The sequence below is a fragment of the Bombina bombina genome, chromosome 3 (genome assembly GCF_027579735.1).
Source record: "Bombina bombina isolate aBomBom1 chromosome 3, aBomBom1.pri, whole genome shotgun sequence".
In the NCBI taxonomy this organism is placed as follows: Eukaryota; Metazoa; Chordata; class Amphibia; order Anura; family Bombinatoridae; genus Bombina; species Bombina bombina.
In genome coordinates, this window is record NC_069501.1 from 36253013 (window position 1) to 36279044 (window position 26032).

Below are 26032 nucleotides of genomic sequence, written 5' to 3' on the forward strand. Positions count from 1 at the left end.
AAGAAACAATCTAACTCTAGTGCTGATTTGTTCTACCCGTGTTGTGTGTATAATTTACTGGCATACTTAGTATTGCTCAGATAGTATTATAATGTGTGTTATTTGCTGAATGTGGTCTTTATAGTAAGGAAGAGACAATCTAACTCTAGTGCTGATTTGTTCTACCCGTGTTGTGTGTATAATTTACTGGCATACTTAGTATTGCTCAGATAGTATTATAATGTGTGTTACTTGCTGAATGTGGTCTTTATAGTAAGGAAGAGACAATCTAACTAAAGTGCTGATTTGTTCTACCCGTGTTGTGTGTATAATTTACTGGCATACTTAGTATTGCTCAGATAGTATTATAATGTGTGTTATTTGCTGAATGTGGTCTTTATAGTAAGGAAGAGACAATCTAACTAAAGTGCTGATTTGTTCTACCCGTGTTGTGTGTATAATTTACTGGCATACTTAGTATTGCTCAGATAGTATTATAATGTGTGTTATTTGCTTGTCACTCAATCTCTAGTTGTTTTAAAAGGCCGCACTGGGTTAGTATATGCACATACACACACACACATACTTACATGTACATAGACATGCACACATAGACACACACACATATACACATACACATATATATATATATATATATATATATATATATACACACACACACACACACATACATAGACACATACATGTACACACACATATACACATAGACATGCACACAGACACAGACACACACTTGCATATACACATAGACACGCACACATATATACACATAGCGGCCTATCTATCAAGCTCCGAATGGAGCTTGAAGGCTCGTGTTTCTGGTGATTCTTCAGACTTGCCAGAAACACCAGTTATGAGGCAGCAGTCACAAAGACCGCTGCTCCATAACCCTGTCCGCCTGCTCTAATGAGGCGGACAGGAATCCTGATTGGCCGCAAGTGTGCAGGGGGCGGCGTTGCACCAGCAGCTCTTGTGAGCTGCTGGTGCAATGCTGAATACGGAGAGCTTATTGCTCTCCGCATTTAGCAATGTCTTGCGGACCTGATCCGCACTGTCGGATCAGGTCCTCAAGACATTTGTTAAATTGGCCTCAAAGACACACACACACATATATATGCACATAGGCACACACATAGACACAGACACAAGGACACACACACACACATATATATATATATATATATATACACACACACACACACATATATGCACATAGGCACACACATAGACACAGACACAAGGACACACACACACACACACATATATATATATATATATATATATACACACACACACACATATATATGCACATAGGCACACACACATAGACACAAAGACACACACATATATACACATGCACACACACACACACATAACACAACTCATAAACTGGGCTCCGCAAGTAATAGGTTTAAATAAAAATTAAATATAAAAGGTCCTCAGCACCATATGATAAAACTCAATTCTCCTTTATTTCAGTATCTGCATAAAACAAACTGCAATGTTTCAGCCATCTTAGCCTTAATCATGCATATCCTTTACACCTTGCAGCCCTAATTTATAAGTAAAGTCATTACTATAACACTTTACAGGTGAGTTTCAAGTGATCATTTAACAACTCTCTTTTGTCACGTAGTGGCATTTAATTTCATTACATGTTAAATCCTATCTTAAATACATGTCAATAGGAGATGTCAGAACAACACCAATACAAAATTGTCAGCAACATTCTTGTTTCCTGAAAATAAAGAGAGGAAGTAATTTTACAACTAAGCACAGATCTGTATTTATAATAACACTTTCACCAAAATACTGAAAATGTAATTTCCCTATTTAGCCCTTTATTATATATTTAGCCCTTTATTATATATCAGTTCCCTGTCTCCTCCCCCTCTTATTTTGCAAACAGGATTTATAATCTGCCATCTCAGTTGACTTACATTGTGGCCCACTTTGCTGAAGTGACTGGACACGGGGGCCTCTTCATTCTTACATCTAACGTTTTCTGATTAATCCTTTCCCTTGCTTTGCTTGTTGTCTCCCCTATATAAATTAGGTAGCATGGGCATTTAATCAGATAAATGATATAAGATGTTTCACTATACTTGAACTATACTTGTGGAACATCTTATATAATTTATCTGATTAAATGGCCTTGCTCCCAATGCTCTTCTCAAACTTTCCAGGCTTTTAGTAAAGTTTTAATTAATTTTGTTGAAAACCTAAAAAAAAAAAAGAATAAACAAAATAAATTTTTTAAGCCCCTGTTTATGGCTCGCGTGGCAACAGAGGGGCGCTCTGCGTACCAGCTGTGGTATGCGTACCATAGGTTCGCTTTCGATGCTCTAGGTTATAAATGCTTCAGAGCTGCCTCCTGTATGAATTTATCTTGTCACACCTGTTAGTATTTGCATACTTGTGTCACTATTGTATGCACCTTTCTCTTCTACTCAGTGATACTTTACATTTAATGATAACGTTTCTACTAAAATGTAACTCCTCTTACTTTTAATTGATTTAGACGTTTCCTACAATGTCACATTTACCTCACATTATTGTATTGAACGGATCATTTTTGACCCTGTGGTGTGTTTGTCCCCAGGCATCTGTACAAGATGAACATCTCGCTCAGCTGGAAGGTGGGGTTCTCTCCGACATGTTTGACTTCCTTTCTAAGGAGCTGGTGAGGTTACAGGAGGAGCGCAGGATCCATGCCTTTGCCATGCTGGCAGAGCGACAGCGCCGTATACGAGAGGCTGAGGAGAGCGGAAGGAGGCAGGTAGAGGAGAGACGCAGGAGAGAGGAGGATGAGATCTTCAGGCAGGTGAGATGGAAAAAGTAGGAAACATATAGAGCTGATGGTACTGTCCAACTATTGTTGTTAACATTTCTATACCGCAAAACAGCACAATTTATGTAGTTTCAATATGACACATAGCTTGTTGTACTCTTCATTGCTTACTCCCTTGTATGATGCTCTTTAAATCATGAAGAGCGTTTGTGTAAGGTATACGATTATTTTATATATTGCTGTAATCTAGCGTTTGTGTAAGGTATACAACTATTTTATATTGCTGTAATCTAGCGTTTGTGTAATATATACTATTTTATATCACTGTAATCTAGCGTTTCTGTAAGGTATACGACTATTTTATATTGCTGTAATCTAGCGTTTGTGTAATATATACAACTATTTGATATCGCTGTACTCTAGCATTTGTGTAATATATAAAACTATTTCCTTCCTAAGATAGGGAGAGTCCATTCATTCATTCATTACTGTTGGGAAACACAACACCTGGCCACCAGGAGGAGGAAAAGACACGCCAGCCAAAGGCTTAAATATCCCTCCCACCTCCTCATTACCCCAGTCATTCTTTGCCTTTCGTCACGTTAGGCGGTGGCAGAGAAGTGTCAGAAGATTCGGAGAGTCCTGAAAAAGGGTATCTGAGATAGGACTGGAGTTTTAAGTAGTCATGTCAACCTCTCAGTGAGAGTATTGATGAAAGTTAGTGTCTGAAGATGCAGGGAAAGTTTTTCTGTGAAACCATCCAGACTACTGCTAACAGCTCCAAAGCAATCAGTGTTGACGAACTTCACTGCCTGCTTTCTCTCACTCAAGTCCATTTAAGGAGCGCTGCTATAAGACTGTCACACTTGAGAGGCTGTGTTGTGTTCCACAGCATGGATCCTGGATGTAAGATTGTTTTAATTTTTACACATAAAACGCTTTAACAGGGTCACAGTGTTGCTCCTTTATACCTTGATAGGATCCAGGGTTAATATCCTCTGAAGGGGGTTTTTTGAACAGTTGGGGTTAATTAATCAGTGTATTAATTATTTACATGCTGCTTTGTGTGATTGCTTTCCTGGGCTGATAGAATGTGTCTTTTTGGCTGGAACAAACAGGTTTCACTTTGAAGTTCCACTTTCATTTTTGAAAGTGTTGCACAGCTCCTATTACTTGCTGTACTTGTAATAACAGGGGAAGTACTGTCTTGTGACCGGGTGGGGTCTATGTTCATTTCCTACATTCCGGCTGAGACTTGAACCCGAGGAGAGCGTTTCATCTGTTAACTGCCTGGTTCTAGGAGGTGGTGAGTGCCCCAGCCATTGGGAGTATAAAGGTGCAGTTTTCTATAATAAAAAACTTTTTAATTTGTGTCCTTCTGTGGGTATAACCTGAGCTATGGATGACTCTGACATGTTAGAAGGTACTGCTTCTGTACTAAATCATACCTGTTTATATTGTGAGGAGGCCGTGGTTTTCCCGCCCACTCAATTATGTTCCACATGCCTTAACACCGTTATAAAGTCTAAGAAGGGCGACAAGCCTGCTAAGGCTCTTAGTCCCTCTGAGCTGTCTACCTCTCAGGACTCGGCGTCCGTGAGATTAGTGCCCTTGCTACATTATCCACTCCACATGCAGTTCCCCGTAGCATATCTACTCCTCCATCCGTAGGGGACGTTCTTCCTGTGGATTTTGCCGCACAGTTACAAACGGCGATGTCTGTGGCCCTCAGTGCATTACCTCGCTCACAAACACAAGAGAAAGGTTAAACATATCTCTCCTGACCCGGAGTCATCTAAATATTTATTGGATTAAGCTATTATGTCCCAGTTATCCGATGATGAATTAACCTCTGAAGTCCTTAGCGTCTAAGCCTCCTGCTGCGTAGGAACCGTCCTTTAGATTTAACTGAATTGATTTAACTTAATTGAACACTTGCGTTTTTTTATTAAATGAGGTTCTGTCTACGTTAAAGGTTCCAGAGGCCGCACTGCCTGAAGAACCTATGATACCTAAATTAGACAGAGTTTACGAAGACAGGAAAGTTCCTTTAAATTTTCCTGTGCTGGTTTAGATGGTAAACATTATTGAGAACGAATGGGAAAGAATTAATTCTTCCTTTTCTCCCTCATCTACTTTTAAAAAGTTGATCCCGGACTCTCAACTGGATTTGTGGGGCTCCATTCCTAAGGTGGGTGGTCCTATCTCTATGCTTGCTAAACGTACTACTATACCTCTTGAGGATAGTTCTTCGTTCAGAGAGCCGATGGATAAGAACATGGAAAACTTTGTGACAAAGATGTTTCAACATACAGGATTTTTGTTTCAAATGGTGGCTGCAGTTGCCGGAGCGGCTACCTACTGGTGCGACTCTTTGTTGGAACTTATTGAGGTGCAGTCTCCCCTCGTGGATATTCAAGACAGAATTAAAGCTCTGAGAATTGCTAATTCTTTCATCTGTGATGCATACATGCAAATTATTCACCTAAATGCAAAGGCCTCTTGCTTTGTGGTCCTAGCCTGCCGGGCGCTCTGGTTGAAGTCTTGGTCTGCGGATATGACTTCTAAGTCCAGACTCCTTTCTCTTCCCTTCAAGGGAAAGATTTTATTTGGTCCAGTCCTGGACTCCATTATTTCTACGGTTACCGGAGGCAAGGGTGCCTTCCTACCGCAAGATAAAAAGACCAAGTCTAAGTGGCGACAATCTTCTAATTTTCATGCCTTTCGTTCTGACAAATCCCAACGACTATGATCCTCCTCCAAGCCCGGGCAACCCAAGAGTACTTGGAAGCCAGCTCGGTCCTAGAATAAATCCAAGCAGAATAAGAAGCTCGCTAAAACAAATCGGCATGAAGGGAGCAGACTGTCTCTTTTTTCAGACGCCTGGTTCAAGGACGTACAGGATCCGTGGGTCCTGGCGGTGGTGTCTCAGGGATACAAGATAGGCTTGAAATCTCATCTGCCAAATTCCTTCTCTCAAATCTGTCTACCAGACCAGAAAAGAGGGATGACTTTCTAGCGTGCGTTCGGGATCTATCCTCCTTAGAAGTTGTTGTCCCGGTGCCTATCGAAGAAAGAGGTTTAGGGTTTTATTCAAACCTTTTCGTGGTCCCAAAAAAGGAGGGAACTTTCCGCCCAATTCTGGACCTAAAGTGCTTAAACAAATTTCTTAGTGTCCCTTCCTTTAAGATGGAGATAAGGTCCATCCTTCCTTTAATTCAGGAAGGCCAATTTATGACCACTATAGATCTGAAGGATGCTTACATTCATGTTCCAATCCACAGGGAACACTTTCAGTTGCTGAGATTTACATTCCTGGATCAGCACTTCGAGTTCATTGCCCTTCCGTTTGGCTTAGCTACTGCTCCAAGAATCCTTAAAGTTCTGGGGCTCTTCTAGCCGTCGCCAGAACTCAGGGTATTGCAGTAGCTCCATACTTGGATGATATTCTGGTGCAAGCACCATCCTTTAGGTCTTGCAGTAGAATTTGTGGAGTCCCTTCTCAGTCTTCTTCAATCACATGGATGGAAGATAAACCAGGGTGGAATTCCTGGGTACTATAATAGACTCAATATCCATGAGGATATTTCTAACAGACCAGAGACGTTGCAAGATAACTTCAGCATGTCTTGGCCTCCGGATCTCCTTGATTCCCTCTGTGGCTAAGTGTATGGAGGTGATTGGTCTCATGGTGTCCTGTATTGACATAATTCCTTTTGCCAGGTTCCGTCTCAGACCTTTATAACTGTGCATGCTGAGGCAGTGGAACGGCGATCATTCAGATCTGTCTCATCAGATGGTATTAGACAGCCGGTCGAGAGAATCGCTCTCTTGGTGGCTCTGTCCAGATCATCTGTCCCGAGGGACATGCTCCTTAAGACCATACTGGGAGATTGTGACTACGGACACAAGCCTATTCAGATGGGGAGCCATTTGGGGTGCCAGAAAAAGGCACAGGGGTTGTGGACTCAGGAGGAGTCCTCACGATCAATATTTTGGAACTACAGGCAATCTTCAAGGCCTTGAAGGCTTGGCCACTTCTGGGTTCTTCCCAGTTTATCAGATTCCAATCAGACAATGTGACCTTGTCGGCTTACATCAACCATCAGGGGGGGGAATGAGAAGTTCCTTGGCGATGAAGGAAGTATCTCAGATTCTGGAGTGGGCGGGGGCCCACAGCTGTTAGCTGTCAGCGATCCACATTCTGGGTGTGGACAACTGGGAGGCGGATTTTCTCAGCAGGCAATCCTTCCATCCAGGGGAATGGTCTCTGAATCCCGAGGTGTTTGCAGAGATATGAAGCAAGTGGGGGATGCCGGAGATAGATCTCATGGCGTCCCGGCTCAATACCAAGCTACCCAGGGATGGGTCGAGGTCGAGGGATCCTCAAGCGGATCTAATAGATGCACTAGCAGTGCCCTGGAGGTTCAAACTCCTATATCTTTTTCCTCCATTACCGCTTCTTCCTCGAGTGGTGGCCCGCATCAAGCAGGAGCGGGTATCACTAATCCTGATTGCTCCATTGTAGCCGCGAAGGACGTGGTTCGCGGATCTAGTAGGGATGTCCTCATCTCCTCTGTGGAAGTTACCTTGTCGCAGAAACCTGCTGATACAAGGTCCATTTGTTTATCAAAATCTAGATTTTCTGAGGCTGACTGCGTGGAGATTGAACGATTAGTCTTAGCCAAGAGAGGTTTCTACGAGAGTGTCATGGATACTCTTATTCAAGCTCATAAACCAGTTACTCAGTGTATCTACCACAAGGTGTGGAGGACCTACTTATTCTGGTGTGAAGAGCGTGATTTTTTTTACTGGTACAGAGTTAAGGTTGCCAGGATCTTATCTTTTCTCCAGGATGGGCTGGAGAAGGGCCTTTCTGCTAGTTCCCTGAGGGGACAGATTTTGGCCCTATTGGTTTTATTGCACAAGAGACTGGCTGAGCTTCCAGATGTGCAGTCCTTTGTTTAGGCTCTGATTAGGATCAGACCTGTGTTTAGATCTGGAGCTCCTCCTTGGATCCTAAATCTTGTTCTTCGGGTTTTGCAACAGGTTCCATTTGAGCCTCTGCATTCCGTTGACATTAAATTGTTCTCTTTTTATTGGCTATTGCCTCTGTGCAAGTTTCTGAGATGTAAGAGGGGTATCCGGAACACGGCCAACCACTGGTCTGTGCAACCGAGGAAAAGGAACTTCTCAGTGAAAAAGGACTCTGCTACCAAAGTTACCTGGAGTGCCGTAGCAAAACGGCGGATCAGGCCGTATATGGTACAGGAGAGCAAGGAAACGCAGGCACTACTCGGTTAGTGTAAAAAAATAAAACTTCAGTTTGAGACACATAAAAACATGGTGTGTTCCCAGTGTGTTCCCAAACAGAGGGCAGGCAAGCACACAAGGCCAGTCCTTACGCGTTTCACGTCCCCTATTAGCTCTTATTCATGTTTTATTTTTTTACACTAACCGAGTAGAGTTTCTGAGATCTCTGCTTTGCAATGTGAGCCCCTTTATCTGATTTTTCATCCAGATAAGGCAGTTTTACATACTAAATTTGGTTTTCTTCCTAAGGTTGTGTCAGATCGCAACATCAATCAGGAGATTGTGGTTCCTTCCTTGTATCCTAATCCTTCTTCATCGACGGAGCGTTTACTTCACAATTTGGATGTGGTTCGCACCTTGAAGTTCTATCTTCAGGCTACTAAGGAGTTTAGACAATCTTCCTCTTTGTTCGTTGTGTATTTGGGGAAGCGTAAGGGGCAGAAGGCTACTTTGACTTCCCTATCTTTTTGGTTAAGGAATGTCATCTACTTAGCTTACGAGACAGTGGGACATCGTCCTCCTGAGAGGATAACAGCTCATTCTACTAGAGCAGTGGCCTCCTCTTGGGCCTTGAAGAACGAGGCCTCTATGGATCAGATTTGTAAGGTGGCTACCTGGTCCTCCTTACATACTTTTTCAAAATTTTACAAGTTTGATGTTTTTGCTTCGTCTGAAGCAGCTTTCGGGAGAAAAGTTTTGCAGGCTGTGGTGCCCTCAGAATAGGGTCCGCCTCTTCCTTTTTGTTCCCTCCCGTTATTCATTCAGTGTCCTCTGGAGCTTGGGTATAGTTTTCCCAACAGTAAGGAATGAAGCCGTGGACTCTACCTATCTTAGGAAGAAAAACATAATTTATGCTTACCAGATAAATTCCTTTCCTTCCGAATAGGGAGAGTCCACGGCTTCCATCTGTTTTTTTCTTGTCTATGGGCAGTCCCCTATTATTTATTTTATTCTTCTGGCACCATTTATACCCTAATGTTTCTTCTACTTTTTCCTTGTTCCCTCGGAAGAATGACTGGGTTAATGAGGAAGTGAAAGGGATATTTAAGCCTTTGGCTGGGGTGTCTTTGCCTCCTCCTGGTGGCAGGTGTTATATTTCCCAACAGTAAGGAATTAAGCCGTGGACTCTATCCGGAAGGAAAGGAATTTATCTGGTAAGCATAAATTGTTTTTATATCGCTGTAATCTAGCGTTTGTGTAATATATAAAACTATTTTATATCACTGTAATCTAGTATTCATATTTCTGTAATCTAGCGTTTGTGTAAAGTGTACAACTATTTCTTTTGCAAGATGTACCGAGTCCACAGTTTCATCCTTACTTGTGGGATATTGTCCTTCCTAACAGGAAGTAGCAAAGAGAGCACCACAGCAGAGCTGTCTATATAGCTCCCCCCTTAACTCCACCCCCCAGTCATTTTCTTTGCTGGCTCTAAGCTGGAAGGGTAAAGAGAAGAGGTGTTAAACTGTTGGGTTTTATCTTATCTTCAATCAAGAGTTTGTTATTTTTAAATGGTACCGGTGTTGTACTATTTACTCTCAGGCAGGACATAGATGAAGATTTCTGCCTGGAGGATGATGATCTTAGCATTTGTAACTAAGGTCCACTGCTGTTCCCACAGAAGCTGAGGAGTACAGGAAACAGTGTGAGGAACGGTTTCTTGCTATACAGCAATGAGGTATGTTCAGTCATTTTTTCTGCAGAGACTGTGCTAACTCAGAAAGGCTGACAGTTTCCCCATTAGGGGAAGGGTAAGCAGTATTCCTAGTTATATAAGGGGCATTACTAGCTTTACATACAGGGCTAATCTTTGGTGCACTCAGTTTGTGTATAATATATTGGGTAAACGTTTGTGTTTTATGGGACATATGTTTGAGGGTACACTTGGCTTTTTTAAGGGTTTTTATAACCCACATGGCTTTTAAAAAAAGGTTTTTGTGTAGGCCCCAGCTACATCGAGTGAGAGGGGCGGGGCCTATTTTCGCGCCTCAGTTGCGCACTTAGTTGATGCAGGCAAGCAGCAAGCAACGTCTCCAGAGGTCCTGGTACTCTTCTGGGGCCCAATCTAAGCTTTATTCCCACAGAATCGTTCCCTAAGGTCAAGTAGGGCCACAGCAGAGGTTTTTTACCGGTTTTAGACATTTGTCAATCCGTTTTTTTCATTTGGGGGTATATTGCTTAGATATTTGGGGTGCAATCTTACTATAACTTAGTGGGTGTACTGTAAAAATTTTGGAAAATGTGAGGCAATTTTAAGCATTTTTGCAGTTTGTGTATGTCTTTTTTTCTCTTAAAGGCACAGTACCGTTTTTGAAAATTTAGTTTTTTTCATTAAATAAAGTGTTTTCCAAGCTTGCTTGTCTCATTACTAGCCTGTTCAACATGTCTGACATTGAGGAAACTCATTGCTCAATTTGTTTAGAAGCCATTGTGGAACCCCCTCTTAGAATGTGTCCCATTTGTACTGATATGTCTTTAAATTGCAAACAGCATATTTTGATTTATAAGAGTTTGGCATTGGATGATTCTCAGACAGAAGGAAATCAGGTTTTGCCATCTAGTTCTCCCCAAGTGTCACAACCAAGTACTTCTAGTGCGTCTAATTCTTTCACCTTGCAAGATATGTCGTCAGTTATGAATACTACCCTTACAGAGGTTTTATCTAAACTGCCAGGGTTGCAAGGGAAGCGCAGTAGCTCTGGTTTAAGAACAAATGCTGAGCCTTCTGACGCTTTAGTTGCCGTATCCGATACTCCCTCACAATGTTCTGAGGTAGGGATGAGGGATTTGCTATCTGAGGGAGAGATTTCTGATTCAGGAAGGTTACTCCTTCAGACAGATTCAGATGTGACAGCATTTAAATTTAAGCTAGAACACCTCCGTTTATTGCTCAGGGAGATTGTAGCGACTGTGGATGATTGTGACCCTATTGTAGTTCCAGAGAAATTGTGTAAAATGGACAAATATCTAGAGGTTCCTGTTTACACTGATGTTTTTCCGGTCCCTAAGAGGATTTTGGACATTGTTACTAAGGAGTGGGATAGACCAGCTATTCCGTTCGCTCCCCCTCCTGTTTTTAAGAAAATGTTTCCCATATCTGACACCATGAGGGACTCATGGCAGACGGTCCCTAAGGTGGAGGAAGCTATTTCTACACAGGCTAAGCGTACAACTATACCTATTGCAGACAGTTGTGTTTTCATTGATCCTATGGATAAAAAATTAGAGGGTCTCTTAAAGAAAATTTTCGTTCATCAAGGTTTTCTTCTGCAACCCATAGCGTGCATTGTTCCTGTAACCACTGCAGCTGCCTTTTGGTTTGAGGCTCTAGAAGAGGCTCTTCAGGTGGAGACCCCACTTGATGATATTCTGGACAGAATTAAGGCTCTTAAGCTAGCTAATTCCTTTATTACATACGGCGCTTTTCATCTTGCTAAGTTAGCGGCAAAGAATTCAGGTTTTGCCATTTTAACGCGTAGAGCGTTATGGCTTAAGTCCTGGTCGGCTGATGTGTCATCAAAATCTAAGCTTTTGACCATCCCTTTTAAAGGTAAGGGCCTGAACTTAAAAAGATCAGTTCAGACATCACTGGGGGGAAGGGTCATGCCCTTCCCCAAGATAAGTCAAATAAGACAAGGACCAAACAAAATAATTTTCGTTCCTTTCGAAACTTCAAGGGTGGTCCAGCTTCCTCTTCCCCTGCTGCAAAGCAAGAGGGGATCTTTGCTCAATCCAAGCCAACCTGGAGACCTAACCAGGCTTGGAACAAGGTTAAACAGGCCAAAAAGCCTGCTGCTGCCACTAAGACAGCATGAAGGGGTAGCCCCCGATCCGGGACCCGATCTAGTAGGGGGCAGACTCTCTCTCTTTGCTCAGGCCTGGGCAAGAGACGTTCAGGACTCCTGGGCCGTAGAAATTGTAACCCAGGGGTATCTTTTAGATTTCAAAGATTCTCCTCCAAGAGGAAGATTCCATCTTTCTCAATTGTCTGTAAACCAGGCAAAAAGAGAGGAGTTCTTACGCTGTGTAGAAGTTTTCTACTCCAATCTGTTTGTGGTTCCCAAAAAAGAGGGAACCTTCAGACCAATTCTAGATCTCAAGATCCTAAACCAATTCCTAAGAGTTCCATCCTTCAAGATGGAGACCATTCGGACTATTTTACCAATGATCCAGGAGGGTCAATATATGACCACTGTGGATTTAAAGGATGCGTATTTACACATTCCTATCCACAAAGATCATCACCAATTCCTAAGGTTTGCCTTTCTGGACAGGCATTACCAGTTTGTGGCTCTTCCCTTCGGGTTGGCCACGGCGCCAAGAATCTTCACAAAAGTGCTAGGGCCCCTGCTGGCAGTCCTAAGACCGCGGGGCATTGCAGTGGCGCCTTATCTAGACGACATCTTAATTCAAGCGTCGACTTTCCAACTAGCCAAGTCTCACACGGACTTAGTGTTGGCCTTTCTAAGATCTCATGGGTGGAAGGTGAACGTGAAAAAGAGTTCTCTTATTCCTCTCACAAGAGTTCCATTCCTGGGAACTCTGATAGATTCGGTGGACATGAAAATTTTTCTGACGGAGGTCAGGAAATCAAAGATTTTAACCACCTGCCGAGCTCTTCATTCCATTCCTCGGCCGTCAGTGGCTCAGTGTATGGAGGTAATCGGACTTATGGTAGCGGCAATGGACATAGTTCCGTTTGCTCGCTTGCATCTCAGACCACTGCAACTATGCATGCTCAAACAGTGGAATGGGGATTATGCATATTTATCTCCTCCGATAAATCTGGATCAAGAGACCAGAGACTCTCTTCTTTGGTGGTTGTCACAGGATCACCTGTCCAGGGGAATGTGTTTCCGCAGGCCAGCGTGGGTTATAGGGACGACGGACGCCAGCCTACTAGGCTGGGGTGCAGTCTGGATTTCCCTGAAAGCACAGGGTTTGTGGACTCAGGAGGAGGCCCTCCTACCGATAAATATTCTGGAATTAAGAGCGATATTCAATGCTCTTCAGGCGTGGCCTCAGCTGGCTTCGGCCGGATTCATCAGGTTTCAGTCGGACAACATCACGACTGTAGCTTATATCAATCATCAGGGGGGACAAGGAGTTCCTTGGCGATGATAGAAGTTTCCAGGATAATCCGATGGGCAGACTCACTCTTGCCATCTATCAGCGATCTATATCCCAGGGGTAGAGAACTGGGAGGCAGATTTTCTAAGTCGTCAGAATTTTCATCCGGGGGAGTGGGAGCTCCATCCGGAGGTGTTTGCTCAACTGGTCCAGCTATGGGGCACACCAGAATTGAATCTGATGGCGTCTCGTCAGAACGCCAAACTTCCTTGTTACGGATCCAGATCCAGGGATCCTCAGGCAGTATTGATAGATGCTCTAGCAGTACCTTGGTCGTTCAACCTGGCTTATGTGTTTCCACCTTTTCCTCTCCTTCCCCGTTTGAATGCAAGAATCAAACAGGAGAGAGCTTCGGTGATTTTGATAGCGCATGCGTGGCCACGCAGGACTTGGTATGCAGACCTGGTGGATATGTCATCTCTACCACCATGGACTCTGCCACTGCGACGGGACCTTCTAATTCAAGGTCCGTTCAAGCATCCAAATCCAATTTCTCTGCAACTGACTGCTTGGAGATTGAACGCTTGATTTTATCAAAGCGCGGTTTCTCTGAGTCTGTCATAGATACCTTGATTCAGGCTCGAAAGCCTGTCACCAGGAAAATCTATCATAAGATATGGCGTAAATATCTTTTTTGGTGCGAATCCAAAGGCTACTCATGGAGTAAGATCAGGATTCCTAGGATTTTGTCCTTTCTTCAAGAGGGATTGGAAAAAGGATTGTCAGCTAGTTCCTTAAAGGGACAGATATCTGCTTTGTCTATCCTATTGCACAAGCGTCTGGCTAATGTCCCAGACGTTCAGGCTTAGAATCAAGCATGTGTTTAAACCTGTTGCTCCGCAATGGAGTCTAAATTTAGTTCTTAATGTTCTTCAGGGAGTTCCGTTTGAACCCATGCATTCCATAGATATTAAGCTTCTATCTTGGAAAGTTCTGTTTCTAGTTGCTATCTCTTCAGCTCAAAGGGTTTCTGAACTATCTGCATTACATTGCGACTTGCCTTATCTTGTTTTCTATGCTGATAAGGTGGTTTTGTGTACCAAACCTGGGTTCCTCCCTAAGGTTGTTTCTAACAGGAATATCAATCAGGAAATTGTTGTTCCTTCTCTGTGTCCTAATCCTTCTTCTAAGAAGGAACGTCTGTTGCACAACTTGGACGTGGTTCGTGCTTTGAAGTTCTATTTGCAGGCAACCAAAGATTTTCGCCAATCATCTTCTTTGTTTGTTGTCTATGCTGGAAAGCACAGAAGTCAAAAAGCTACGGCTACCTCTCTTTCCTTTTGGCTGAAAAGCATCATCCGTTTGGCCTATGAGACTGCTGGACAGCAGCCTCCTGAAAGAATTACAGCTCACTCCACTAGAGCAGTGGCTTCCACATGGTCTTTTAAAAATGATGCTTCTGTTGAACAGATTTGTAAGGCTGTGACTTGATCTTCGCTTCATACCTTTTCCAAATTTGATACTTTTGCTTCTTCTGAGGCTATTTTTGGGAGAAAGGTTTTGCAAGCTGTGGTGCCTTCCGTTTAGGTTCCTGTCTTGTCCCTCCCTTCATCCGTGTCCTAAAGCTTTGGTATTGGTATCCCACAAGTAAGGATGAAACCGTGGACTCGGTACATCTTGCAAAAGAAAACAGAATTTATGCTTACCTGATAAATTTCTTTCTTTTGCGATGTGCCGAGTCCACGGCCCGCCCTGTCTATCAAGACAGATAGTATTTTTTTATTGAACACTTCAGTCACCTCTGCACCTTATAGTTTCTCCTTTTCTTCCTTGGCCTTCGGTCGAATGACTGGGGGGTGGAGTTAAGGGGGGAGCTATATAGACAGCTCTGCTGTGGTGCTCTCTTTGCTACTTCCTTTTAGGAAGGATAATATCCCACAAGTAAGGATGAAATCGTGGACTCGGTACATCGTAAAAGAAAGAAATTTATCAGGTAAGCATAAATTTTGTTTTTATATCGCTGTAATCTAGCATTTGTGTAATATATACAACTTTTATATTGCTGTAATCTAGCGTTTGTGTAATATATACAACTATTTTATATTGCTGTAATCTAGTATTCCTATTTCTGTAATCTAGCGTTTGTGTAAAGTATACAACTATATCACTGTAATCTAGCGTTTGTGTAAAGTATACAACTATTTTATATCGCTGTAATCTAGCATTTGTGTAAGGTATACTACTATTATATATCGCTGTAATCTAGCATTTGTGTAAGGTATACGACTATTATATATCGCTGTAATCTAGCTGTTGTAGAAGTTAACTGAACCAATATACAGTACTTGCTGTGTGACTTGTTTAGCATCTGTGAATGTTCTCTCACTGCAGGTCGTCAATATCCATCAGCGAACGGTGGATTCATACCTGGAGGACATTATTCTCCATTCTGTAGAGCACACAGCTGAGGAGCAGGCTCGAGAGGAGATACAACAGAAGGCCAAGGAGATAAATGATATTGCCTATGAGATGGAGAACAGGTAAGTAGCTAGACACAAAGTGTAACATACAGTGTCACATTTTCTCACGTGGTGTCACTTTGTCACATATTAGATAGCCACATACACAATAAGTATAACACAAATATCATGACATAACCACGCCGCACATCATCACACTTTATATAAAGGTCACGTGCGCACAGTGGTTTTACATTCAGGAAAATACTCTATAGATAATATCACATTTTACGTTTTTTTGTAGATTTCAGATTGACTCCAGTGAGTTGTGTCACATCGAGGGGTGGGTAGGGCAGTCCATAAGGGCGTCAGACTTGTATTGGGTCAGTAACCCCTCTTTGTGCAGGAGGGTCCCACAGCAGTTCACTCACAAGGGTTTTTTATACGGTTTCAGCCATTGATAAGTTCTGGTTTGTTGTATAAAGCTTAAGAACCGGCCCTTTTTTTTTGTTCAGGACCTGGGTTACTCTTGCTTATTGGTTTGCTAAATGTAGCCACCAATAAGTAAGCGTTATCCAGGGTGCTGAACCTAAAATGGGCCAGCTCCTAAGCTTTACATTCCTGCTTTTGAAATAAAGATAGCAAGAGAATGAAGAAACATTGCTAATAGGAGTAAGTTAGTGTTTTCACTCACTTTCCATATTAACAAATAAAGCATCTTCAGACGGCAGAATAGATTGGTTCCACCTGTAGGTAATATCACATTTAGTGTATAAGACCTTCATGAAAGTAATTATTTTGGACCATAGGGAAGTAAAAACTAAATTCAGTATTGCTAGTGACTCTCTCTAATGTGATTGGATGCTGTTTTTTTACCAGTAATATTAATTAGAGACATCAAAGTCAGATTTGTATTGCAAGTGATCTGGACGCAAATTACATGTTTTTAAAATTATGTAAAACCGTCAAAGCCTCTAGAATGTTTCTATTTCTTGTCACCAGTTAGGGACAGATAATTGAGGTCCTGCACAAATGCGCCAGTATGTGTGAGGTCAGGGCTCTGCACGCCGCATAATGTTCTTTATCTTCAGGAAAAGCAGACCAAATAAATCAATAGTGCTTCCATTTGCGCTCATATTACTAGTCCAAAGTTAGATTTTATTGCTCAAGTGATAGTCTAGTGCATTGTTTCTCAACCGCGGCCCTCAAGTACCCCCAACTGGCCAGGTTTTCATTATAGCTGAAGCAGCGCACAGGTGAAATAATCAGCTGATGGGTTAGAGCAGGTTAGTAACTATGGTTACTGATCAGCTGATTACTTCACCTGTGCACTGGTTCAGCTATAATGAACCTGGCCTGTTTGGGGGTATGGGGTTTACTTGAGGAGCGCAATTGAGAAACACTGGTCTAGTGCACACTAACATCTGCATCAGACGGCGAGAGTGCTCTAAATCCCTCTGATAATAGATCTCTATGGGGGGGTGCAATACGATTCATCTCATATATCGCTCGAGCGCTAAGCAGTGCGTGCAAAATATCTGCTCCAGTAGTTCTGTGCTGTACAATATCAATGAAACGTAACCATAAAACACTTCACACGTGCATACACATATATATTTGTTTCTAATGGTAGTGAGAGTCCATGATCTTACTCTTGGGTCTACATAACCTGGCCACCAGGAGGCATACATACAAATACATATCTCCATCCTGCCCCTAGTCATGTACTGTATCTCTAAAATTCCTCTACAAATCCTTCCTTTCATTAATAAACCTTTGTTTCATAAGTATTAAAGGGATAGGAAATTCAAAATGAAACTTCCATGTTTAGACCACTTTTAAATTCACTTCTATTTTCAAATGGGCTTTGTTCCCTTGGTATCCATTGTTGAAAAAAGAATATGCACATATCCTACACTAGTGGGAGCTAGCTGCTGATTGGTGCCTGCACACATTTGTCTCTTGTGATTCACTGACTATATGTGTTCAGCTAGCTGCCAGTAGTGCAATGCTCTCCTTCAGCAAAGGATATCAAGGGAATGAAGCAAATTTAATAATAGAAGTAAATTAGAAAATTTTTAAAATTGTATGTTCTATCTGAAAAAATGGATTTCATGCACCTAATTTTAAACCCATACTTGTTTTTTCCCCATGATTCAGATAGAACATACAATTTTAAACAACTTTCTAATTAACGTCTATTATCACGGTTTCTTTGTTTTTTGGTTATCCTTTGTTGAAAAGCAGAAATATAAGCTCAGGAGTGTGCACGTGTTGGCAGCACTATTTCCTGTCATGTAGTGCTTCAGACATGTGCACGCTAACTATCTAGATATCTCTGCAACAAAGAAGAACATGAGACTGAAGCTAATTTGATAATAGAAGAAAATTGGAAACTTGTGTTCTCTATCTGAAAAATATCACTTTAAGGGGACACTGAACCCAATTTTTTTCTTTCATGATTCAGATCGAGCAGCAATTTTAAGCAACTTTCTAATTTACTCCTATTATTAATTTATTTCATGTAATTGGCAAGAGTCCATGAGCTAGTGACGTATGGGATATACAATCCTACCAGGAGGGGCAAAGTTTCCCAAACCTCAAAATGCCTATAAATACACCCCTCACCACACCCACAAATCAGTTTTACAAACTTTGCCTCCTATGGAGGTGGTGAAGTAAGTTTGTGCTAAGATTTCTACGTTGATATGCGCTTCTCAGCATTGTTGAAGCCCGATTCCTCTCAGAGTACAGCGAATGTCAGAGGGACGTGAAGAGAGTATCACCTATTGAATGCAATGGTTTTCCTCACGGGGGTCTATTTCATAGGTTCTCTGTTATCGGTCGTAGAGATTCATCTCCTACCTCCCTTTTCAGATCAACGATATACTCTCATATTCCATTACCTCTGCTGATAACTATTTCAGTACTGGTTTGGCTATCTGCTATATGTGGATGGGTGTCTTTTGGTAAGTATGTTTTCATTACTTAAGACACTTTCAGCTATGGTTTGGCACTTTATATATAAAGTTCTAAATATATGTATTGTACTTATATTTGCCATGATTCAGGTTTATCAGTATATTTCCTTTTTGCAGACTGTCAGTTTCATATGTGGGAAATGCTTTAAAAAAAAAAAAAAAATTCTTACCGGTTTTCAAATTGACTCTTTCTATATTGCGGGCTGTATTAGGCTCGCGAGAGCACAAAATGCTATAATTTATTGCGTCATTCTTGGCGCGAGACTTTTTTTGCGCGAAAATTACGTTTGACGCAAATTCGTCATTTCCGGCGTATTAGTTGGCGCCAAGTCTTTTCACAAGGTTGCGTCATCTATGACACTCGAGTTTCGTTCTGGACGTTTTTGGCGCAAAAAAATGTTTGTCAGTTTGTGGTGCGTCATACTTGGCGCCAAACATCTTTTCATTATATAAGACCTCATTCCTTTTCCCTCTGGTCTTTTTTTCTATGTCAGAGGCCTATTCTGTTTGCATTTTTTCCCATTCCTGAAACTGTCATATAAGGAAATTGATAATTTTGCTTTATATGTTGTTTTTTCTTTTACATACTGCAAGATGTCTCAATCTGATCCTGTCTCAGAATCTACTACTGGAATCCTGCTGCCTGATATCGGTTCTACCAAAGCTAAGTGCATTTGTTGTAAACTTGTGGTAACTGTTCCTCCAGCTGTGGTTTGTAATAGTTGTCATGATAAACTTTTACATGCAGAAAATGTTTCCATTAGTAGTAATTCATTACATGTTGCTGTTCCATCAACGTCTAATGCTCAGGATATTCCTGTAAAATTAAAATAATTTATTTCTGATTCCATTCAGAAGGCTTTGTCTGCCATTCCACCTTCTAATAAACGTAAAAGGTCTTTTAAAACTTATCATAGAGTTGATGAATTTTCTAATGACCGACAACATACTGATTTATCTATCTCTGATGAAGATCTGTCTGATTCAGAGGATCCTGCCTCAGATATTGACACTGACAAATCCTCTTATTTATTTAAAATGGAGTATATTCGTTGTTTATTAAAAGAAGTGTTGATTGCATTAGACATGGAGGAGACTAGTCCTCTTGATACTAAAACTAGTAAACGTTTAAATTCGGTTTATAAACCTCATGTAGTTATTCCAGAGGTTTTTCCAGTCCCTGATGCTATTTCAGATATGATTTCTAAGGAATGGAATAGACTGGGTACTTCTTTTACTCCTTCTTCAGGGTTTAAAAAATTGTATCCTTTGCCTACTGATAGATTGGAGTTTTGGGAAAAGATCCCCAAAGTTGATGGGACCATCTCTACTCTTGCTAAACGTACTACTATTCCTACGGAAGATAGTACTTCCTTTAAAGATCCTTTAGATAGGAAGCTTGAATCTTATCTAAGGAAAGCTTATTTATGTTCAGGCCATCTTCTTAGGACTGCTATTTCTTTGGCTGATGTTGCAGCTGCCTCAACTTTTTGGTTGGAAACTTTAGCGCAACAAGTATCAGATCATAATGTGTATAGCATTGTTAAATTAATTCAACATGCTAATAATTTCATTTGTGATGCCATTTTTGATATCATCAGAATTGATGTTAGAGCTATGTCTTTAGCTATTTTAGCTAGAAGAGCTTTATGTCTTAAATCTTGGAATGCTGATATGACTTCTAAATTGACATTGCTATCTCTTTCTTTCCAAGGTAATAAATTATTTGGTTCTCAGTTGGATTCTATAATTTCAACTGTCACTATGGGGAAGGGAGCTTTTTTGCCTCAGGATAAAAAATCTAAAGGGTAAATTTAAATCTTCTAACCGTTTTCGTTCCTTTCAACAAAATAAGGAACCGAAACCTAGTCCTTCCCCTATGGAATCTGTCTCCAATTGGAAGCCTTCCTCAATCTGGAATATTTCCAAGCCATTTAAGAGATCTAAACCAGCCCCAAAGTCTGCATGAAGGTGCAGCCCTCATTCCAGCTCAGCTGGTAGGGGGCAGATTAACATTTTTCAAGGATGTTTGGATAAATTCAGTCCAAAATCATTGGATTCAGAACATTGTCTCTCAGGGTTACAGAATAGGTTTCAGAGTAAGACCGCCTGTGAGAAGTTTCTTTCTCTCACGCATTCCAGTGAACCCAGAGAAATCGCAGGCTTTCCTGAAGTATGTTTCATACCTGGAGTTATCTGGGGTAATCGTGCCAGTTCCTTTTCAGGAACAGGGTCTGGGGTTTTATTCAAATCTGTTCATTATCCCAAAGAAAGAAAATTCATTCAGACCAGTTCTGGATCTAAAAGTCTTGAATCGTTATGTAAGAGTACCAACATTCAAAATGGTTACTATAAGGACTATTCTGCCTTTTGTTCAGCAAGGGCATTATATGTCCACAATTGACTTACAGGATGCATATCTTCATATTCCGATCCATCCAGATCACTATCAGTTTCTAAGATTCACTTTTCTAGACAAGCATTACCGATTTATTGCTTTTCCTTTTGGCCTAGCGACAGCTCCAATGATCTTTTCAAAGGTTCTCGGTGCCTTACTCTCTGTAATCAGAGAGCGGGGTATTGCGGTGTTTCCTTATTTGGACGATATCTTGGTACTTGCTCAGTCTTTACGTTCTGCAGAATCTCACACAAATCAACTAGTGTTGTTTCTTCAAAGACATGGTTGGAGGATCAATTTACCAAAAAGTTCTTTGATTCCTCAGACAAGGGTTACCTTTTTAGGTTTCCAAATAGATTCAGTATCCATGACTTTGTCTCTAACAGAAATTGGTTGCAGCCTGTCGGAACCTTCAGTCTTAGTCATTCCCTTCAGTAGCTATGTGCATGGAGGTTTTCGGTCTCATGACTGCAGCGTCGGACGCGATCCCCTTTGCTCGTTTTCACATGAGACCTCTTCAGCTTTGTATGCTGAACCAATGGTGCAGGGATTATACAAGAATATCACAATTAATATCCTTAAATTCCAATGTTCGACTATCTCTGACTTGGTGGTTAGATCACCATCGTATAGTTCAAGGGACCTCTTTTGTTCGTCCAACCTGGACTGTGATCACAACAGATGCGAGTTTTTCAGGTTGGGGAGCTGTCTGGGGATCTCTGACAGCACAAGGGGTTTGGAAATCTCAAGAGGCGAGATTACCAATCAATATTTGGAACGTGCGATTCTCAGAGCTCTTCAGTTTTGGCCTCTGTTGAAGAGAGAGCCGTTTATTTGTTTTCAGACAGACAATGTCACAACTGTGGCGTATGTCAATCATCAGGGTGGGACTCACAGTCCTCAGGCTATGAAAGAAGTATCCCAGATACTTGTTTGGGCAGAATCCAGCTCCTGTCTAATTTCTGCGGTCCATATCCCAGGTATAGACAATTGGGAAGCGGATTATCTCAGTCGTCAAACTTTACATCCGGGAGAGTGGTCTCTTCACCCAGATGAGTTTTTTTAAATTGTTCAGATGTGGGGGCTTCCAGAAATAGATCTGATGGCATCTCATCTAAACATGAAACTTCCCAGGTACCTGTCCAGGTCCAGGGATCCTCAGGCGGAAGCAGTGGATGCATTGACACTTCCCTGGAGTTATCAACCTGCCTATATTTTTCCGCCTCTAGTTCTTCTTCCAAGAGTGATTTCCAAGATCATCATGGAGCAATCGTTTGTGCTGTTGGTGGCTCCAGCATGGGCTCACAGGTTTTGGTATGCGGATCTTGTCCGGATGTCCAGTTGCCAACCATGGCCACTTCCACTAAGGCCAGACCTTCTATCTCAAGGTCCGTTTTTCCATCAAGATCTCAAATCATTAAATTTGAAGGTATGGAAATTGAACGCTTAGTCATAGAGGTTTCTCTGACTCAGTGATTAATAATATGTTGCAGGCTCGTAAATCTGTTTCTAGAAAGATTTATTATCAAGTTTGGAAGACTTACATTTCATGGTGTTCTTCTCATAAATTCTCTTGGCATTCTTTTAGAATTCCTAGAATTTTACAGTTTCTTCAGGATGGTTTGGATAAGGGTTTGTCTGCAAGTTCCTTGAAAGGACAAATCTCTGCTCTTTCTGTTTTATTCCACAGAAAAAATGCTAAACTCCCTGATATTCATTGTTTTGTACAGGCTTTGGTTCGCATCAAGCCTGTCATTAAATCAATCTCTCCTCCTTGGAGTCTTAATTTGGTTTTGAAGGCTTTACAGGCTCCTCCGTTTGAGCCTATGCATTCTTTGGACATTAAATTGCTTTCTTGGAAAGTGTTGTTTCTTTTGGCCATCTCTTCTGCTAGAAGAGTTTCTGAATTATCTGCTCTTTCTTGTGAGTCTCCTTTTCTGATTTTTCATCAGGATAAGGCAGTTTTGCGGACTTCATTTAAATTCTTACCTAAAGTTATGAATTCCAACAACATTAGTAGGGAAATTGTTTTCCCTTCTTTGTATCCCCATCCTAAGAATTCTCTGGAGAGATCCTTACATTCTTTGGATGTGGTGAGAGCTTTGAAGTATTATGTTGAAGCTACTAAAGTTTTCAGCAAGACTTCTAGTCTATTAGTTCTCTCTTCTGGTTCTAGGAAAGGTCAGAAGGCTTCTGCCATTTCTTTGGCATCTTGGTTAAAGCTTTTGATTCATCACGCTTATTTGGAGTCGGGTAAATCCCCGCCTCAGAGGATTACAGCTCATTCTATTAGGTCAGTTTCCACTTCCTGGGCTTTTAAGAATGAAGCTTCAGTTGATCAGATTTGCAAAGCAGCAACTTGGTGGTCTTTGCATACATTTACTAAATTCTACCATTTTGATGTTTTTTCTTCTTCAGAAGCAGTTTTTGGTCGAAAATTTCTTCAGGCAGCTGTTTCAGTTTGATTCTTCTGCTTATAATTTCAGTTTTTTTTCTTTTCCATTATAAGATTAAAACTTATAATTTGGGTTGTAGATTAATTTTTTCAGCGGAATTGGCTGTCTTTATTACTTATCCCTCCCTCTCTAGTGACTCTTGCGTGGAGTTCCACATCTTGGGTATTGCTATCCCATACGTCACTAGCTCATGGACTCTTGCCAATTACATGAAAGAAAACATAATTTATGTAAGAATTTACCTGATAAATTAATTTCTTTCATATTAGCAAGAGTCCATGAGGCCCACCCTTTTTTGTGGTGGTTATGATTTTTTTGTATAAAGCACAATTATTCCAATTTCTTGGTTTATGCTTTATGCTCCTTTCTTTATCACCCCACTGCTTGGCTATTCGTTAAACTGAATTGTGGGTGTGGTGAGGGGTGTATTTATAGGCATTTTGAGGTTTGGGAAACTTTGCCCCTCCTGGTAGGATTGTATATCCCATACGTCACTAGCTCATGGACTCTTGCCAATATGAAAGAAATTAATTTATCAGGTAAATGCTTACATAAATTATGTTTTTTCTTCATTCTCTTGCTGATTGGACTGCACCAATAAACAAGTGCTGTCCAGTGTCTGAAACAAAAATTGGCTGGCTCCTTAGCTTAGATGCTTTCTTTTTCAAATAAAGTATGCAAGAGAACGAAGAAAAATTGGTAATTGGAGTGAATTAGAAAGTTGCTTAAAATTCCCTGCTCCCTTTAAGTCTAAATATAACTTAAACTCTTTATTTGCATAGCATTTTCATCTGTTTCCATCTGCAAACTATCAAACGAAAATGATTTACTTCATATCGCTGATTGCGCTGAAACACTTAAAGGGAGATGAAACCCAAAACATTTATTTCATTATTCAAATAGATCATACCATTTTAAACTACTTTCCAATTTACTTCTATTATTTAATTTGCTTCCTTCTCTTGTTTTCCTTTTCTGAAAGGTTTATCTAGGCAAGCTCAGGAGCAGCAAAGAACCTAGGTTCTAGCTGCTGATTGGTGGCTGCATTTACAGGGAGTGCAGAATTATTAGGCAAGTTGTATTTTTGAGGATTCATTTTATTATTGAACAACAACCATGTTCTCAATGAACCCAAAAAACTCATTAATATCAAAGCTGAATAGTTTTGGAAGTAGTTTTTAGTTTGTTTTTAGTTATAGCTATTTTAGGGGGATATCTGTGTGTGCAGGTGACTATTACTGTGCATAATTATTAGGCAACTTAACAAAAAACAAATATATACCCATTTCAATTATTTATTTTTACCAGTGAAACCAATATAACATCTCAACATTCACAAATATACATTTCTGACATTCAAAAACAAAACAAAAACAAATCAGTGACCAATATAGCCACCTTTCTTTGCAAGGACACTCAAAAGCCTGCCATCCATGGATTCTGTCAGTGTTTTGATCTGTTCACCATCAACATTGCGTGCAGCAGCAACCACAGCCTCCCAGACACTGTTCAGAGAGGTGTACTGTTTTCCCTCCTTGTAAATCTCACATTTGATGATGGACCACAGGTTCTCAATGGGGTTCAGATCAGGTGAACAAGGAGGCCATGTCATTAGATTTTCTTCTTTTATACCCTTTCTTGCCATGATATGGCTAATGTTATGAAAGAAGTATTATCTAATTTGCCTGAGTTAAGAGCGCGCCGATGACATGAGAGCCATGTCCGATACTGCGTCACAATTTGTAGAACATTAGGACGGAGAGCTTCATTCTGTGGGTGACGGATCTGATCCGGGGAGACCGGATTCAGAAATTTCAAATTTTAAATTTAAGCTTGAGAACCTCCGTGTATTGCTAGGGGAGGTTTTAGCGGCTCTGAACGATTGCGACACGGTTGCAATCCCAGAGAAATTATGTAGGCTGGATAAATACTATGCGGTACCGGTGTGTACTGACGTTTTTCCTATACCTAAAAGGCTTACAGAGATTATTAGCAAGGAGTGGGATAGACCCGGTGTGCCCTTTTCCCCTCCTCCGATATTTAGAAAAATGTTCCCAATAGACGCCACCACACGAGACTTATGGCAGACGGTCCCTAAGGTGGAGGGAGCAGTTTCTACTTTAGCCAAGCGTACCACTATCCCGGTGGAGGATAGTTGTGCTTTCTCAGATCCAATGGATAAAAAATTAGAAGGTTACCTTAAGAAAATGTTTGTTAAACAAGGTTTTATATTACAGCCCCTTGCATGCATTGCGCCCATCACTGCTGCAGCGGCATTCTGGTTTGAGTCTCTGGAAGAGGCTATTCGCACAGCACCATTGGATGAGATTATGAACAAGCTTAAAGCCCTTAAGCTAGCTAATGCATTTGTTTCGGATGCCGTTGTGCATTTAACCAAACTAAAGGCTAAGAACTCCGGATTCGCCATCCAGGCGCGCAGAGCACTATGGCTTAAATCCTGGTCAGCAGATGTAACTTCTAAATCTAAATTGCTTAATATTCCTTTCAAAGGGCAAACCTTATTCGGGCCCGGCTTCAAAGAAATTATTGCTGACATTACTGGA

At 41.2% G+C, this 26032-nt stretch overlaps 1 protein-coding gene across 1 annotated transcript in view; it reads left to right on the top strand.

Annotated features, from left to right (window-relative positions):
• Positions 1-26032, top strand: part of CFAP91 (cilia and flagella associated protein 91) — a 241352-nt gene that overhangs the window by 135617 nt on the left and 79703 nt on the right. Inside the window, exons 14-15 of the mRNA XM_053705787.1 lie at positions 2603-2824; positions 15566-15714. Of these exons, the coding sequence (XP_053561762.1) occupies positions 2603-2824; positions 15566-15714 (371 nt within the window). The remainder of the gene's footprint in view (positions 1-2602; positions 2825-15565; positions 15715-26032) is intronic.